General features: G+C 41.0%; 1 protein-coding gene across 6 annotated transcripts in view; it reads right to left on the reverse strand.

Annotated features, from left to right (window-relative positions):
* LOC138853132 (delta(24)-sterol reductase-like) overlaps positions 1-17,503 on the reverse strand; it is a 52,892-nt gene that overhangs the window by 22,760 nt on the left and 12,629 nt on the right. For 4 of the 6 annotated variants that reach the window (XM_070088061.1, XM_070088059.1, XM_070088060.1 and 1 more), the window contains exons 3-5: positions 14,678-14,869; positions 8,659-8,925; positions 7,648-7,772 (exon numbers count right to left, since the gene is read on the reverse strand). In XM_070088061.1, coding sequence (XP_069944162.1) covers positions 7,648-7,772; positions 8,659-8,925; positions 14,678-14,869 — 584 coding nt within the window. The remainder of the gene's footprint in view (positions 1-7,647; positions 7,773-8,658; positions 8,926-14,677; positions 14,870-17,503) is intronic. The other 2 variants (XM_070088062.1, XM_070088063.1) reach the window with 2 other exon arrangements.

Here is a 17,503-nt window from a genome sequence, read left to right on the forward strand (position 1 = left end):
ATATTGTGAAGTAGATTAGTCCATTTCAGACCCCCAAACATACACGTACAAACGCACTTAAATAAATACACTTACATAATTGGTCGCATTGGGAGGGGTTCGTTAAGCGGGGGTCCACTGTATTGAAAAAAAAAATTTTACCACATGAAATATTAATTTTAATACACACAAACTGAAGAAGACATGTACAATTACATGACACTTACCTTTATTGAAGATCTGGTAATGATTGATGGGATGGGAGGAGGGGATAGTGTGGATGGTGTTAGTGTTTAGAAGGGGAATCCCCTTCCATTAGGACTTGAGGTGTCAAGTCCTTTCCCGGGGTTACTTCCCTCCTCCTTTTAATGCCACTAGGACCAGCTTGAGAGTCACTGGACCACTGTCGCACAACATATCTGTCTATAGAGCTCTGTACCTCCTGTTCCTTTAAGACTTTCCTACAATGGGCCATAACATTGTCAGTGTACAGGTTGCCAACACGGCTTGCAGTAGCTGTGTCAGGGTGATTTTCATCAAAAAAGGTTTGCACTTTAAGCCACATTGCACACATTTCCTTAATCTTTGAAGTAGGCAACTTCCTCAATTTCTCTATCCCCTCCTCCGGAGCAGTTTCCTCAGGTCTGGCCTCTTGCTGTTGAAGATGATCTTGCAGCTCATCAGTGGTTAGTTCATCATTGTCGTCCTCCACCAAATCTTCCACATTCTCCCCACTAACCTCCAACCCCTTAACAATGATCTCTTTCTTCATATCCATAGTAATTCTCATGCTTTTTGGTGTAGGGTTGGCACTAGAAGCTTTCTTGGGGCCCATGGTGACTTATTTTGTAGGTGCAATCACTAAAAACGCTGTGATAATATGAAATGTTCCGATTGTATGTTTGGATGGGACCGCGGTGGCTGGCTGGCTTGTAAACACTGGCCACAAGTGGACGCGTCTCGAACGGAACGAATCATGTTGGTTGAGATTTTTAGTGCTAGTCGAGGCAAAATTTTTGCGTTAAAATGTATCACTAGTCGGATTTAACGTTAGACGATGTCATCGTTGGTCAAGGGTCCACTCTATTCCATTCGTTTTAGTGCTTGCAACTAAATAAGCCACCATGGCTCCAAAGAAAGCTTCTAGTGCCAGGCCTTTGGTAAAGAAGGTACGAAACACAATAGAATTCAAGAAAGACATCACTGAAAAATATGAAAGTGGAGTACGTGTCACAGAGCTTGCCAAGTTGTATAACAAACCCCATACAACCATTGCTTCCATCGTGGCCAAGAAAAAGGAAATCAAGGAAGCTGTTGCTGCAAAAGGGGTAAATATGCTCACAAAAATGAGATCGCAAGTGCTCGAAAATGTTGAGAAGTTATTGTTGGTGTGGATCAACAAGAAACACTTAGCAGGAGATAGTGTTATGCAGTCGATAATTTGTGAAAAGGCAAGGCAGTTGCATGACAATCTCGTAAGAAAATGCCTGCAACGAGTGCTGATGTTAGTGAATTAAAGCCACCAAAGGTGGTTTGAGAGATTTAAGAAGCATAGTGGCATACACAGTGTGGTAAGGCATGGTGAGGCTGTCAGTTCTGACAAATATGTGGCTGAAAAATATGTGTGTGAATTCAAGGGGTACGTAGAGGCTGAAGAATTCAAACCCCACCAAGTGTTCAACTGTGACGAAACATGCCTCTTCTGGAAGAAAATGCCAAGGAGGGCCTACATCACACAGGAGGAAAAGGTACTACCAGAACACAAGCCTATGAAAGACAGGCTTACTCTTTTGTTCTGTAGTAATGAAAGTGAAGCCTTTACTAGTGTATCACTCTGAAAATCCCTGAGTGCTCAAGAAAAACGGTGTCGCCAAGAGTAAACTGTGTGTGATGTGGAAGGCTAACAGTAAGGCATGGGTCACAAGGGAAATTTCCTTTGATTGGTTCAATGAAGTGTTTGGCCCCAGTGTGAAGAAATACCTCCTAGAAAATAAATTGGAACTCATGTGCCTCCTGGTAATGGACAATACACCTGCTCATCCTCCAGACTTGGATGACCAAACAGTGGAGGAGTTTCGTTTCATCACAGTGAAGTTCTTGCCCTCTAATACCACTCCTCTCATCCAGCCCATGGACCAGCAGATCATTTCAAACTTCAAAAACTCTACAGACCAAAGCAATGTTTCAAAGGTGCTTTGATGCAACCTCAGACACTCAACTGACCCTAAGAGAGTTTTGGAAAGATCATATCAGTATCCTCCACTGCATAAACCTTATAGGTAAGGCTTGGCAGGGAGTGACTTCAAGGACTTTGAACTCTGCTTGGATAAAATTGTGGCCAGATTATGTCCAAAAGAGGGATTTTGAAGGCTGACCCTGAAGACTTTATGTCAGTTGTGGAATCTATTGTGGCACTGGGGAATTCCATGGGGTTGGATATGAGTTGCAAGGATGTCGAAGAGTTGGTGGAGGACCACAATGAAGAGCTAACCACTGAAAAGCTGCAAGAGCTTCATCTGCAACAGCAACAGACCACAGCTCAGGAAATTGCTTCAGAGGAGGAGAGAGAGAGATGGAAGAAGGTGTCTTCTTCAGAGATTAAGGAGATTTGTGCAATGTGGAGTAGGATGAAAAGATTTGTGGAGGAACATCACCCTGACAAAGCTCTTGCAAGCTGTGTCGGCAACATGTACATGTCCCATTTTAGGGAAATTTTAAAGAGACGCCAGAAACAGAGCTCTCTGGACAGATATTTAGTGCCACAGGTGTGCAGCGATTCTCAAGCTGGTCCTAGTGACATTAAAAAACAAAGAAAGGAAGTAACCCCGGAAAAGCACTTGGTACCTAAAGTCTTTATGAAGGGGATTTCCCTTCCAGTAATTAATCCATCCTCTCCTGTCTTCCATACACTAAGAACAATCTTCAATAAAGGTAACTGTCATGATATTATTGTTTATTCTTCATGTCTCATTGTTTTCTGTTTAGGTAAATGTATATTTCATGTAAAAAAATTATTTTGTTTTAATACTTTTGGGTGTCTGGAACGGATTAATTGGATTTACATATTTCTTATGGGGAAAATGGTTTCGCAAATCCTCAATTTCGATATTAGTCACACTTTCTGGAACGGATTAATTATGAAAAATGAGGGTCCACTGTATTGTTTCCATCGACATACCTTGTTCACCGAGTTGAATCACTTCTAACAACTGCCTTTAGATGCCATCGTAAATGAGAGAGACGCTGAGAATGTAAACAGACATGAACACACATTAATACCTGTCCAATTTTGGTTCATTCACGTTTCATTCCACATACGTTTGTGAAGCTTTTACCACAATACAAACACCTTACATTGTGTACAAGTTGTCTTCATATTGGTCTACCTGGAGTTTATCTACCTAGAGGGTATTCGAGGGATCAATGCCCCCATGGCCCAGTCCACGACCAGGCCTCCTGGTTGATCAGGGCCCGATCAACCAGGCTGTTACTGCTGGCCGCACGTAGTCCAACATACGAACAACAGCCCAGCTGATCCAGCACCGACTTTAAGTATCTGTCCACCTCCCTCTTGAAGGCAGCCCCTTATGCATGATGGGAGGCTGTTGAACAGTCTTGGGCCCCAGACATTTATGGTGTTTTCTCTTGGTGTACCAATGGCACCCCTACTTTTCATTGGAGGTATTTTACATCGCCTGCCCAGTCTTTTACTTTCATAGGGAGTGATTTCTGTGTGCAGATTCAGGACCATTCATTCTAGGATTTTCCAAATGTAGATCATGATATATCTCTCTTACCTGCATTCCAGTGAATACAAGTGCTTCCAAGCATTCCCAGTAGTTGAAGTGTTTGATAGAACTTATATGTGCAGTAAAGGTTCTCTATACACTCTCTAGATCTGGAATTTCACCTGCTTTGAACAGAGATGTTAATGTACAGCAATAATCCAGCCTAGAGAGATCAAATTATTTGAAAAGGATCATCATTGGCTTGGCATCTCTTGTTATCAACGTTCTCATTATGCATGCTATCATTTTCTTCGCAGTCGTGATCGTGGCACTGTTGTGATCCTCGAAAGTGACATCTTCAGACATTACCACTCCCAGGTCCCTCACATTATTTTTCCACTCTACTGCATGATCTGAGTCTGTAGTATACTCAGTTCTAGTTATTTTCTCCTCCAGTTTTCCATAACGGAGTAGTTGGAATTTGTCTTCATTGAACATCATATTGTTTTCCATTGCCCACTAGAAAACTTGGTTTATATCTTCTTGGAGGTTAACCGAGTCCTCAGCAGATGACAGTCTCATGTAGATCCTAGTATCATCTGCAAAGGATGACACAGTGCTGTGGATTACATCTCTGTTTATGTCTGATATGAGAATGAGGAAATGCATGGGGGAAAGTACTGTGCCTCATGGAATAGAGCTTTTCACTATGGCAGCTTCTGATTTAACTCTGTTGGCCACTACTCTTTGTGTTCGATTGGTTAGAAAGTTGAAGATCCGTCTCCCCACTTTGCCAGTTATTCCTCTAGCATGTATCTTGCACTCACCCAGTTGTGGTTGCTGGGGTCGAGTCATAGCTCCTGGCCCCGCCTCTTCACTGGCCGCTACTGGGTCACTCTCCCCATACCATGAGCTTTATCATATCTCTGCTTAAAGCTATGAATGGATCCTGCCTCCACTACATCACCTCTCAAACTATTCCACTTCCTCCCTACTCTGTGACTGAAGAAATACTTCCTAACATCCCTGTGATTCATCTGTGTCTTCAATTTCCAAATGTGTCCCCTTGTTGCTTGTCCCATCTCTGGAACATTCTGTCTCTGTCCACTTTGTCAATTCCTCTCAGTATTATGTCGTTATCATGTCCCCCTATCTCTCCTGTCCTCCAGTGTCGTCAGGTCGATTTCCCTTAACCTCTTCTCGTAGGACATACCCCTTAGCTCTGGGACTAGTCTTGTTGCAAACCTTTGCACTTTCTCTAGTTTCTTTACATGCTTGGCTAGATGTGGGTTCCAAACTGGTGTCACATACTCCAATATGGGCCTAACGTACACAGTGCACAGGGTCTTGAACGATTCCTTATTAGGATGGAGGAATGCTGCTCTTAGGTTTGCTAGGCGCCCATACGCTGCAGCAGTTATTTGGTTGATGTGCGCCTCAGGAGATGTGCCTGATGTTATACTCACCCCAAAATATTTTTCCTTGAGTGAGGTTTGTAGTCTCTGGCCCCCTGGACTGTCCTCCGTCTGTGGTCTTCTTTGCCCTTCCCCAATCTTCATGACTTTGCACTTGCTGGGGTTGAACTCCAAGAGCCAATTGCTGGACCAGGCCTGCAGCCTGTCCAGATCCCTTTGTAGTTCTTCCTGGTCCTCATCCGATTGAATTCTTCTCATGAACTTCACAGCATCTGCAAACAGGGACACTTCGGAGTCTATACCTTCCGTCATGTCATTCACAAATACCGTTTCCCACCAAGGAAGGGTGGCCCGAAAAAGAAAATCTTTTATCATCATTCACTACATCACTGTCTTGCCAGAGGCATGCTTACACTACAGTTAAAAAACTGCAACATTAACATCCTTCCTTCAGAGTGCTGGCACTGTACTTCCCATCTCCAGGAATCAAGTCCGACCTGTGGGTTTCCCTGAATCCCTTCATAAATGTTACCTTACTTACACTCCAACAGCAAGTCAAGTCCTAAAAACTATTTGTCTCCATTTGCTCCTATCTAACATGCTCATGCACGCTTACTGAAGTCCAAGCCCCTCGCACACAAAACCTCCTTTGCCCCCTCCCTCCAACCTTTCCTCGGCTGTCCCCTACCCCGCCTTCCCTCCACTACAGATTTATATACTCTCGAAGTCATTCTATTTCATTCCATCCTCTCTACATGTCCAAACCATCTCAATAACCCTTCCTCAGCCCTCTGGATAATAGTTTTGGTAATCCCACACCTCCTCCTAATCTCCAAACTATGGATTCTCTGCATTATATTCACACCACACATTGCCCTCAGACATGACATCTCCACTGCCTCCAGCCTTCTCTTTGTTGCAACATTCACAACCCATGCCTCACACCCATACAAGAGTGTTGGTATAACTAAACTCTCATATATTCCCCTCTTTACTTTCGTGGATAAAATTCTTTGTCTTCACAGACTCCTCAGCGCACCAATCACCTTTTAGCTCTTAATGTCTGTTGGAGTGTGAGCAGGGTAATATTTAGTGAAGGGATTCAGGGAAACTGGTTATTTTATATAACCGGACTTGAGTCTTGGAAATGGGAAGTACAATGCCTGCACTCTAAAGGAGGGGTTTGAGATACTGGCAGTTTGGAGGGATATATTGTGTATTTTTATACGTATAAACTTCTAAACTGTTGTATCCTGAGCACCTCTGCAAAAACAGTGATTATGTGTGAGTGAGGTGAAAGTGTTGAATGATGATGGAACTATTTTCTTTTTGGGGATTTTCTTTCTTTTTGGGTCACCCTACCTCAGTGGGAGACGGCTGACTTATTGAAAAAAAAAAAAAAAATTCTTAGAGATTAAAAGAATATATTTTCCTGGCAGCAAAAAAAAAAAAAATCCCAGCAGTACTTAATGAGATATAGAGGCATGAAGTTGCAGGTCACTGACCCTCTGACAGCAACATCAGCAATTACTACACACTCCACATTTCAATTTTATTATTTTGTATTTTTTTTCTGGGGTTTTCTAATTTTATGGATTTTCCAGTAACTTTTGAGACCTGTGAGACCCATATCATGCACGAAGAACATATATCCATCTGTTGTAAGCAACACAATACCCACACTAATAATGTTATCAGTTCAATGTTTACAAAACATGTCTACACTACAACGTAAACACACACAGTTACAAATGTTCCACATTACTACTGTTCTAACATTTATGTACATATATACAGGCAGTAGTCATGTTCCTAGAACTGTTGTAGTCTGTGGAAGTCCTCGAAACACAGCTCCATACACACTGGTGTTGTATACTCTCTACAGTTAAAGAACGTTTCTCTTAGTTTGGTGAGTGCTTTGTTGTGTGCACAGACATAACATCCTTTCTGAGCCCATTTCTTCTTTCTTCATTTCTTCACCAAACTTCAAATGAGAGGGTATTTGCCAATCATCTCGCAGTGATATTTCTGGCACCCTAACTGACATTTTCAGTCATTATAATGTTCAAAACCAAAGAACTCATCAACAGTTTCATAATTATCATTGTAGGAGCTCTCAGTCAGGAATAAAACTTATTCAATTTGCTGAGAGTCTTTTGCATCCATGTTGCATGGTGAACAAAGTGTACTAAATATAGTGTTCTCACAATACACTGCAGGGGCCCCAATTTTTTGTATACTATGCACACTGACTGTACACTTATTCTCTCATACATAGGCTTACCAGGCCTACATATAAGAGAATGCATAGATCTAAGTGAGGGACCCTGGCATCAATAACATAGATCTATGTGACAACTACTGAAAAAGTTAACTGACATAAACAGTATGCCATTTCTAAGGCAAAAAAATTAAAAAAAAAAATATCTTCATAAGAGTTTTAAATACTTGCAAAGAATTAAATCCTACACAACTCTCTCTATATTGCTCAACAGTCAATATACATAACTACTTTTACACATTACCTGTGGGGCCCATGGTCATATAAACGGCAGGGATATACAAGTATAGGATACACATCGAGAAGTTCTGCACACTTATCAATCTGATCTTCTAAGTGTGTCATGGGAAGCACAATATCTTGGAACACCTGAAAAGTATGTTAATTAATAATAATTTGTTATTCTTTAATATACAACCTCTCCACACATAGCGATGTACTCGTTTACCAATGAGTCGGACTTACGACGGGCTCTCTGACCAGTATGCATACCTAAATAATGTATATTAGAGCTGATTTCCTTTATTCTGTTTATTACAATATACAGTACACTACTGTAAAAACATTTAAAAATATACTAAAAATGTTATAAATGGTTTGAAGGTGACATTAAAACAATATCAAAGATGGTTGACACAAACCCACTACCATTATACATACTATGCTCCTTGCTGAATGACTAATTCGTCTACCAGCCCCTGCCCCTTTTTTAATGGATCATCTTAACTGTAAAGGTTTTTATAAGTCATCTAAATGATATAATACTACTGTATTATAAATTTATCATCAAATTTTCCAAAATGCCTTTTCTGAATAAGCGGTCACTGTACTATACTGATGCTCAACTGTAATTTTTTTAAATAAAATCAGTATGATACTTATATCAAGGGAATTCTTTGTAAATTTTCTTTTATTACAAGATAAGTATCATTGTGTGAATGATGGTAAAAGTATTCCTTTTTTTGGGGGGGGGGGGTCACCCTGCCTCTGTGGGAGACGGCCAACATGTTGAAAAAAAAATATAATTAGGCATTAAACCTACAAGACATTAATGTTAAAGGGTAATATTATTAATGATGAGGTAAAGGGAGTGGTAAGGGAGAAAAAGTTAGCATATGAGAGGTTTTTACAAAGCAAGTGATATAAGGAGGGTTGAGTATATGGAGAGTAAATAAAAGGTTAAAAGAATGAAGAAAGAGTGTAAAAGAAGAACCTTTTAATCCCTAAATATATTCTGCCATAACACAGGACTTACCTGCTTTGTAAAAGTCATGGCTCGTACACCAGGTGTTGTGGTGAATTTAAGAAAGGCAATTTTGGGTGGCAGTAGCCAGCCAAGTAAATACCTAAAGAGAAGGTTATTACCAAAGGGAATCATTGTTTCTACAACCCAAAATATTGATCTGTTATGGCGAAGGAGGTAGTCTTCCAGAGGAATGTACTCATAACCTCTACCCTTTTTAAGGAATTTTTCTACATGCTTGTAGAACCATGGTTTATACCACCGTGTCACATGATTGATCTGAAAAATGACATTTCATTACAATACTGACTAAGCAATTAAACTTAAATTTTGTATAAAATACTTCGCAAAGCTTCAAACAAATAAAAATATACAGTGGACCCTTGGTTATCGGCCGTAATCCATTCCAGAAGGTCAGCCTAAAACCAAAATGGCCGAAAACCGAAATAATATTTCCCATAAGAATTAATGTAAATCCAATTAATCCGTTTCAGACAAGTAAAAAATATTAAAAAAATACGTTATTTAAAGATTAACTGCAGTTTTACATACACAAAACAATGAGAACTAAATAAAATGACTAATGAAATGGATAAATGAACATTTAAATCACGTTTACCTTTATTGAAGAGTCTTGTTGGCATATGCAAAATGGCAAGAAGTGGAGAGGGAGGCGAGTTTATTGTTGGGAGACAGGGCAAAATGCTTGAATATGATGCTATTATCAAAAACACTATGACTTATTTATCTATCACAATTCATCTAATATGACATAATAAACAATATTAGTAACATAAAAACATGATATACACTCTAGAATGAATAACGTATGTCATTACGTATGTGGAGTGGTGGTGGTGTTATTGTTGTTGGGATTATAAGGGCCACTGAGAGCATAAACCGTACATATTAGTGGTAGTGGAGGCAGCAGCAGAGGCGACCACCACTATACCTGGAGTTTACCTGGAGAGAGTTCCGGGGGTCAACGCCCCCGCGGCCCGGTCTGTGACCAGGCCTCCTGGTGGATCAGAGCCTGATCAACCAGGCTGTTGCTGCTGGCTGCACGCAAACCAACGTACGAGCCACAGCCCGGCTGATCCGGAACTGACTTTAGGTGCTTGTCCAGTGCCAGCTTGAAGACTGCCAGGGGTCTGTTGGTAATCCCCCTTATGTGTGCTGGGAGGCAGATGAACAGTCTCGGGCCCCTGACACTTATTGTATGGTCTCTTAACGTGCTAGTGACACCCCTGCTTTTCATTGGGGGGATGGTGCATCGTCTGCCAAGTCTTTTGCTTTCGTAGTGAGTGATTTTCGTGTGCAAGTTCGGTACTAGTCCCTCTAGGATTTTCCAGGTGTATATAATCATGTATCTCTCCCTCCTGCGTTCCAGGGAATACAGGTTTCGGAACCTCAAGCGCTCCCAATAACTGAGGTGTTTTATCTCCGTTATGCGCGCTGTGAAAGTTCTCTGTACATTTTCTAGGTCGGCAATTTCACCTGCCTTGAAAGGTGCTGTTAGTGTGCAGCAATATTCCAGCCTAGATAGAACAAGTGACCTGAAGAGTGTCATCATGGGCTTGGCCTCCCTAGTTTTGAAGGTTCTCATTATCCATCCTGTCATTTTTCTAGCAGATGCGATTGATACAATGTTATGGTCCTTGAAGGTGAGATCCTCCGACATGATCACTCCCAGGTCTTTGACGTTGGTGTTTCGCTCTATTTTGTGGCCAGAATTTGTTTTGTACTCTGATGAAGATTTAATTTCCTCATGTTTACCATATCTGAGTAATTGAAATTTCTCATCGTTGAACTTCATATTGTTTTCTGCAGCCCACTGAAAGATTTGGTTGATGTCCGCCTGGAGCTTTGCAGTGTCTGCAATGGAAGACACTGTCATGCAGATTCGGGTGTCATCTGCAAAGGAAGACACGGTGCTGTGGCTGACATCCTTGTCTATGTCGGATATGAGGATGAGGAACAAGATGGGAGCGAGTACTGTGCCTTGTGGAACAGAGCTTTTCACCGTAGCTGCCTCGGACTTTACTCTGTTGACGACTACTCTCTGTGTTCTGTTAGTGAGAAAATTATAGATCCATCGACCGACTTTTCCTGTTATTCCTTTAGCACGCATTTTGTGCGCTATTAAGCCATGGTCACACTTGTCGAAGGCTTTTGCAAAGTCTGTATATATTACATCTGCATTCTTTTTGTCTTCTAGTGCATTTAGGACCTTGTCGTAGTGATCCAATAGTTGAGACAGACAGGAGCGACCTGTTCTAAACCCATGTTGCCCTGGGTTGTGTAACTGATGGGTTTCTAGATGGGTGGTGATCTTGCTTCTTAGGACCCTTTCAAAGATTTTTATGATATGGGATGTTAGTGCTATTGGTCTGTAGTTGTTTGCTGTTGCTTTACTGCCCCCTTTGTGGAGTGGGGCTATGTCTGTTGTTTTTAGTAACTGTGGGACGACCCCCATGTCCATGCTCCCTCTCCATAGGATGGAAAAGGCTCGTGATAGGGGCTTCTTGCAGTTCTTGATGAACACAGAGTTCCATGAGTCTGGCCCTGGGGCAGAGTGCATGGGCATGTCATTTATCGCCTGTTCGAAGTCATTTGGCGTCAGGATAACATCGGATAGGCTTGTGTTAATCAAATTTTGTGGCTCTCTCATAAAAAATTCACACAAACAATGTATGTAATTTATAAATAAGAAATATTTACACTTTAATTTACAAATAAGAATTTTTTTTTTTTTTTTTCAACAAGTCGGCCGTCTCCTTGGAGGAGATGCTGGCATTGGTTTAGTGGTGGAAGATACGCAGGGCGGAGTATGTTGTCAGTGACCCTATATACCTCCAAAAGCATTGCAGGAGTCAGTTTCGTGTCGTCCTTTTTCTATCTCTTAATCGCTTAACTTACTTGCTACACTGTTAATGCTACACTTTATCACTGGCTGGCGCTATAGTCTTTATCGACTCCTGCTGCTTTAGTATCATATGTATCGTAGAATCATTGAAGAAGGCACATTCTCCTCTCTCTCTTCCTCCTTCACTCTCATACTTTTCAACAACTTCTTTCTTAAATTCCATTGTGTTTCTCACTTTCTGTACCCAAGGAACTTTACTAGGAACTTTCTTTGGACCCATGGTTGCTTATTTCGTAGTTGTACTCAATCAATAACCACAAAAAGCAATGGATTACACCAAAATGTTTGGATGAATGAGCAAAAGCTTCATCACTCGCCCAGACACACAACCAGACTGACTCATGAACACGCGAGCAGCTGGCAGGCGGGTTGGTGGACGCAGCCGATAAGCGAAATAACAGCTGATAACCGGAACAAAATTTTGGTCAAAAAAAGTGATAAACGAGTTGGCCGATATCCAGAATGGCCGATAACTAAGGGTCCACTGTACAGTGGAACCTCTACTTACGAGTGCATCCATGTGCAAGTTTTTCCAGATACGAGCAGTCGCTTGGTCGATTTTTTGCTTCCAGACGCAAGCAAAATTTCCAGATGCGAGTGGGCCTCAAGGGAGGTTCCTTGACATTGGTAAGGGGCTCTTGCTCTTGATCTAGAGAATTGGATCTCAGTTGTTTGTTGGATTATCTTATTGAAACTTGGGAAATGTATGATGGAAAGATGCTTCTTAGCATACACCAAAAATGAAAGAAATCAGACCATAAATAACGGAGTTCACTTCTCTGCCATTAGCCTCCCCTTAGTGGTATATTTTCATATGGTTTCTATGGTTGTACAGTGGACCCCCGGTTAACGATTTTAATCCGTGCAAGAGGGCTCATCGTTATGCGAAATAATCGTTATGCGAATGAATTTTCCCCATAAGAAATAATGGAAATAAAATTAATCCGTGCAAGACGCCCAAAAGTATGAAAAAATTTTTTTTTTACCACATGAAATGTTAATTTTAATACACACAAACTGAAAAAGGCATGCACAATTACATGACACTTACTTTTATTGAAGATCTGGTGATGATTGATGGGATGGGAGGAGGGGAGAGCATTATCTTCTTACTGTTTAGAAGGGGAATCCCCTTCCATTAGGACTTGAGGTAGCAAGTCCTTTTCTGGGGTTACTTCCCTTCTTCTTTTAATGCCACTAGGACCAGCTTGAGAGTCACTGGACCTCTGTCGCACAACAAATCTGTCCATAGAGCTCTGTACCTCCCGTTCCTTCAAGACTTTCCTAAAATGGGCCATAACATTGTCATTGAAATAGTCACAAGCACGGCTTGCAACAGCTGTGTCAGGGTGATTTTCATCTATAAAGGTTTGCAGTTCAACCCACTCTGCACACATTTCCTTAATCTTTGAAGTAGGCACAATGGATTCCACAACTGGCATAGGCTTCTCAGGGTTAGCCCCAAACCCTTCAAAATCTTTCTTAATTTCCATACTAATTCTCACCCTTTTTACCACAGGGTTGGCACTAGAAGCTTTCTTGGGGCCCATGGTCACTTATTTTCCAGAAACAGCACCGAAAATACTGTAATAATACGAAATATTCCGAGTGTATGCTTGGATGTTACCGCGGAGGCTGGCTGGTAAACAATGGGACGGAGCGGCACATGTGAGGCTGGCTGAGGGCACATTGGACGCGTCTCGGACGAAAATCGGTATGCGGGTTTTTAATCGGTATGCGGGGCAAAAATTTTGCGATAAAAGTAATCGTTATGCGGAAAAATCGCTATGCGATGCCATCGTTATGCGGGGGTCCACTGTATTCTCATTTTTTGGTCTCATTTGATAGAATGGAAGATATACTACAGAAACAGATATGATTTTGATTGGTTTCACAATGAAAAGTACCTTGAAATTGAGCTCCAAGTAGCAGAAATGTTAGATTCTTTGGTGATGTTCAAGAGTAAACAAATGACATCACCATCCAATACCTGCCCGACTGGCACTGCCCCTCAACCTTCAAATACTGGAAAGCTCTTCAACATGCTAGGAAAAGTGGGAGCAGGTATCATGAGGTAGCAGTGGCAGGCAACATGAAGCAGCAGTGGTAGACATCATGAGGCAGCAGTGGCAGACAACATGAAGCAGCAGTGGCAGACATCATGAGGTAGCAGTGGCAGACAACATGAAGCAGCAGTGGCAGACATCATGAGGTAGCAGTGGCAGACAACATGAAGAAGCAATGGCAAAGTGTAGCATTAAGAGTGTAGCAATTAAGTGTAGCATTAAGAGTGTAGCAATTAAGTGTAGCATTAAGAGTGTAGCAATTAAGTGTAGCATTAAGAGTGTAGCAATTAAGTGTAGCATTAAGAGTGTAGCAATTAAGTGTAGCAATTAAGTGTAGCAATTAAGTGTAGCAATTAAGTGTAGCAATTAAGAGTGTAGGAATTAAGTGTAGCATTAAGAGTGTAGCACTTATAAGTCACTGCCTGACTTTTTGGGTTATCCTAGGTTCTCTACACATGTAGTCAGGAGCAGGAATGGCTGCTGTGGTGGCCCTATAAACTTCAACAACAATAATGGAAGCTGTCACCACCACTAGCCACATACGTAATGACATGTATTTTATTCAAGTGTATATATCAGGTTTCTATGTTAATAATATTGTTTATTATGTCATATTAGATGAATTGCGATAGATAAATACGCCAGAGAGTTGGTATTAGGGAAATTATTGAAATATCCTGTCGTGCCTGGAATCCCACTGGAATGAATTAATTCCATTTCAATTAATTTAAATGAAGAAAATTGACTCTGCAAACTAGCAAATCCAGATGCGAGCAAGGTCATGGAACGGATTAAACTTGTAAGTAGAGGTTCCACTGTATTGTACAATAATTTTATACACACTGCTGTTCCACATTTAACTACTTACTAAGAACATTTCTTTATATAAAGAAATAATGATAATGCAAAGAATAACAAGAAAGCAGTAAAACACTGAGCTTATACAATGGCTGCTTATAACAAAATAATTTTTTCATAACTCTTAGATCTTGACTCTAGACACAGCTCTTTTAGTATGTGATAAAAAAAGTAAATTTACCTTATATTGTTCATTATAAGGAACATCAACAAATTTTCCAACCATGATGACAGCTTCTTCTTTGCTGAAGACTGTAGCCTCTAAGTAGTCTGGGGTTGCACGGTGTTTGTCTAATGCGCCAGATAAGTCTCGAATCATATCACAGTACTGCTTTTGACCTTTAACTGGGATATATTCCAGCTTAACATGAGGCTGAAAGTTTCTCTATATTAAATTTGGTTCTCAAATATTTTATTTATATGCAAATATGCTAAATTTACTGGCATTAAAAATTCTAAAATGTAACATATCAATTAAAACAAATTAAACAATTTTATTTATGAGCATAATAAAACTAAAGTGTTGCTTTTTCTATACCCTATGTTTATTTTATTTTTTTTATTATCACACTGGCCGATTCCCACCAAGGCAGGGTGGCCCGAAAAAAAAAAACTTTCACCATCATTCACTCCATCACTGTCTTGCCAGAAGGGTGCTCTACACTACAGTTTTTAAACTGTAACATTAACACCCCTCCTTCAGAGTGCAGGCACTGTACTTCCCATCTCCAGGACTCAAGTCCGGCCCGCCGGTTTCCCTGAACCCCTTCATAAATGTTACTTTGCTCACACTCCAACAGCATGTCAAGTATTAAAAACCATTTGTCTCCATTCACTCCTATCAAACACGCTCATGCATGCCTGCTGGAAGTCCAAGCCCCTTGCACACAAAACCTCCTTTACCCCCTCCCTCCAACCTTTCCTAGGCCAACCCCTACCCCGCCTTCCTTCCACTACAGACTGATACACTCTTGAAGTCACTGTTTCGCTCCATTCTCTCTACATGTCCGAACCACCTCAACAACCCTTCCTCAGCCCTCTGGACAACAGTTTTGGTAATCCCGCACCTCCTCCTAACTTCCAAACTACGAATTCTCTGCATTATATTCACACCACACATAGCCCTCAGACATGACATCTCCACTGCCTCCAGCCTTCTCCTCACTGCAACATTCATCACCCATGCTTCACACCCATATAAGAGCGTTGGTAAAACTATACTCTCCTACATTCCCCTCTTTGCCTCCAAGGACAAAGTTCTTTGTCTCCACAGACTCCTAAGTGCACCGCTCATCCTTTTCCCCTCATCAATTCTATGATTCACCTCATCTTTCATAGACCCATCCGCTGACACGTCCACTCCCAAGTATCTGAATACATTCACCTCCTCCATACTCTCTCCCTTCAATCTGATATCCAATCTTTCATCACCTAATCTTTTTGTTATCCTCATAATCTTACTCTTTCCTGTATTCACTTTTAATTTTTTTCTTTTGCACACCCTACCAAATTCATCCACCAATCTCTGCAACTTCTCTTCAGAATCTCCCAAGAGCACGGTGTCATCAGCAAAGAGCAACTGTGACAACTCCCACTTTGTGTGTGATTCTTTATCTTTTAACTCCACACCTCTTGCCAAAACCCTCGCATTTACTTCTCTTACAACCCCATCTATAAATATATTGAACAACCACGGTGACATCACACATCCTTGTCTAAGGCCTACTTTTACTGGGAAATAATTTCCCTCTTTCCTACATACTCTAACTTGAGCCTCACTATCCTCATAAAAACTCTTCACTGCTTTCAGTAACCTACCTCCTACACCATACACCTGCAACATCTGCCACATTGCCCCCCCTATCCACCCTGTCATATGCCTTTTCCAAATCCATAAATGCCACAAAGACCTCTTTAGCCTTATCTAAATACTGTTCACTTATATGTTTCACTGTAAACACCTGGTCCACACACCCCCTACCTTTCCTAAAGCCTCCTTGTTCATCTGCTATCCTATTCTCCGTCTTACTCTTAATTCTTTCAATAATAATTCTACCATACACTTTACCAGGTATACTCAACAGACTTATCCCCCTATAATTTTTGCACTCTCTTTTGTCCCCTTTGCCTTTATACAAAGGAACTATGCATGCTCTCTGCCAATCCCTAGGTACCTTACCCTCTTCCATACATTTATTAAATAATAGCATCAACCACTCCAAAACTATATCCCCACCTGCTTTTAACATTTCTATCTTTATCCCATCAATCCCGGCTGCCTTACCCCCTTTCATTTTACCTACTGCCTCACGAACTTCCCCCACACTCACAACTGGCTCTTCCTCACTCCTACAAGATGTTATTCCTCCTTGCCCTATACACGAAATCACAGCTTCCCTATCTTCAACAACATTTAACAATTCCTCAAAATATTCCCTCCATCTTCCCAATACCTCTAACTCTCCATTTAATAACTCTCCTCTCCTATTTTTAACTGACAAATCCATTTGTTCTCTAGGCTTCCTTAACTTGTTAATCTCACTCCAAAACTTTTTCTTATTTTCAACAAAATTTGTTGATAACATCTCACCCACTCTCTCATTTGCTCTCTTTTTACATTGCGTCACCACTCTCTTAACCTCTCTCTTTTTCTCCATATACTCTTCCCTCCATGCATCACTTCTACTTTGTAAAAACTTCTCATATGCTAACTTTTTCTCCCTTACTACTCTCTTTACATCATCATTCCACCAATCGCTCCTCTTCCCTCCCGCACCCACTTTCCTGTAACCACAAACTTCTGCTGAACACTCTAACACTACATTTTTAAACCTACCCCATACCTCTTCGACCCCATTGCCTATGCTCTCATTAGCCCATCTATCCTCCAACAGCTGTTTATATCTTACCCTAACTGCCTCCTCTTTTAGTATCACTTAAAATAAATGGATATTATCTATTCTAAATTTGTCTCATTAAAAAACATCCACATTTTTTATTTTTTAAA

This window comes from Cherax quadricarinatus, chromosome 23 (assembly GCF_038502225.1).
Source record: "Cherax quadricarinatus isolate ZL_2023a chromosome 23, ASM3850222v1, whole genome shotgun sequence".
Taxonomy (NCBI): Eukaryota; Metazoa; Arthropoda; class Malacostraca; order Decapoda; family Parastacidae; genus Cherax; species Cherax quadricarinatus.